We start from the raw sequence: 368 nt of genomic DNA, 5'->3' as shown, positions 1-368 counted from the left end.
GCAGGCCAGCCAGCTGGGGGTCTACAAGGCCTTTGTGGATAACTACAAAATCGCGCTGGAGACCGCGGAGAAGTGCAGCCAGAGCAATTACCAGTTCCAGAAGATCTCGGAGGTAAGCTGGAGCGGGGCCGTGCCAGGGGGATGGGGCTGCCATGGGTGGGCTGTCCCGGTGCAGGACAGAGAACGGTGTCCTCGTGGCCGAGGTGACTGCGTGTACCCCATGGAGGTGCTCTTGGCCTCTGGGTGTTGTGGGGGTTTGCCCCCCATCTCGTGCAAGCTCAGATCGGGCTCAGCTCTTGCCGCCGTCATTTCTGGGATGCTGGGGCAGCCTGCACCCGCTCACCCCATCCAGTGAGTGTGGGTGCTGG

General features: G+C 63.0%; 1 protein-coding gene across 1 annotated transcript in view; it reads left to right on the top strand.

The window, feature by feature from the left end:
• LOC104078947 (active breakpoint cluster region-related protein-like) overlaps nucleotides 1-156 on the top strand; it is a gene marked incomplete at both ends in the record, with an annotated part of 1,151 nt that extends 995 nt beyond the window's left edge. The window contains one exon of the mRNA XM_009580784.1: nucleotides 5-156. Coding sequence (XP_009579079.1) covers nucleotides 5-156 — 152 coding nt within the window. The remainder of the gene's footprint in view (nucleotides 1-4) is intronic.
• Between the last annotated feature and the right edge of the window lie 212 nt (nucleotides 157-368).

The sequence above is a fragment of the Fulmarus glacialis genome, unplaced genomic scaffold (assembly GCF_000690835.1).
Source record: "Fulmarus glacialis isolate BGI_N327 unplaced genomic scaffold, ASM69083v1 scaffold30546, whole genome shotgun sequence".
NCBI classification, from domain to species: domain Eukaryota; kingdom Metazoa; phylum Chordata; class Aves; order Procellariiformes; family Procellariidae; genus Fulmarus; species Fulmarus glacialis.
This window is presented reverse-complemented; position numbering and strand designations above follow the sequence as displayed.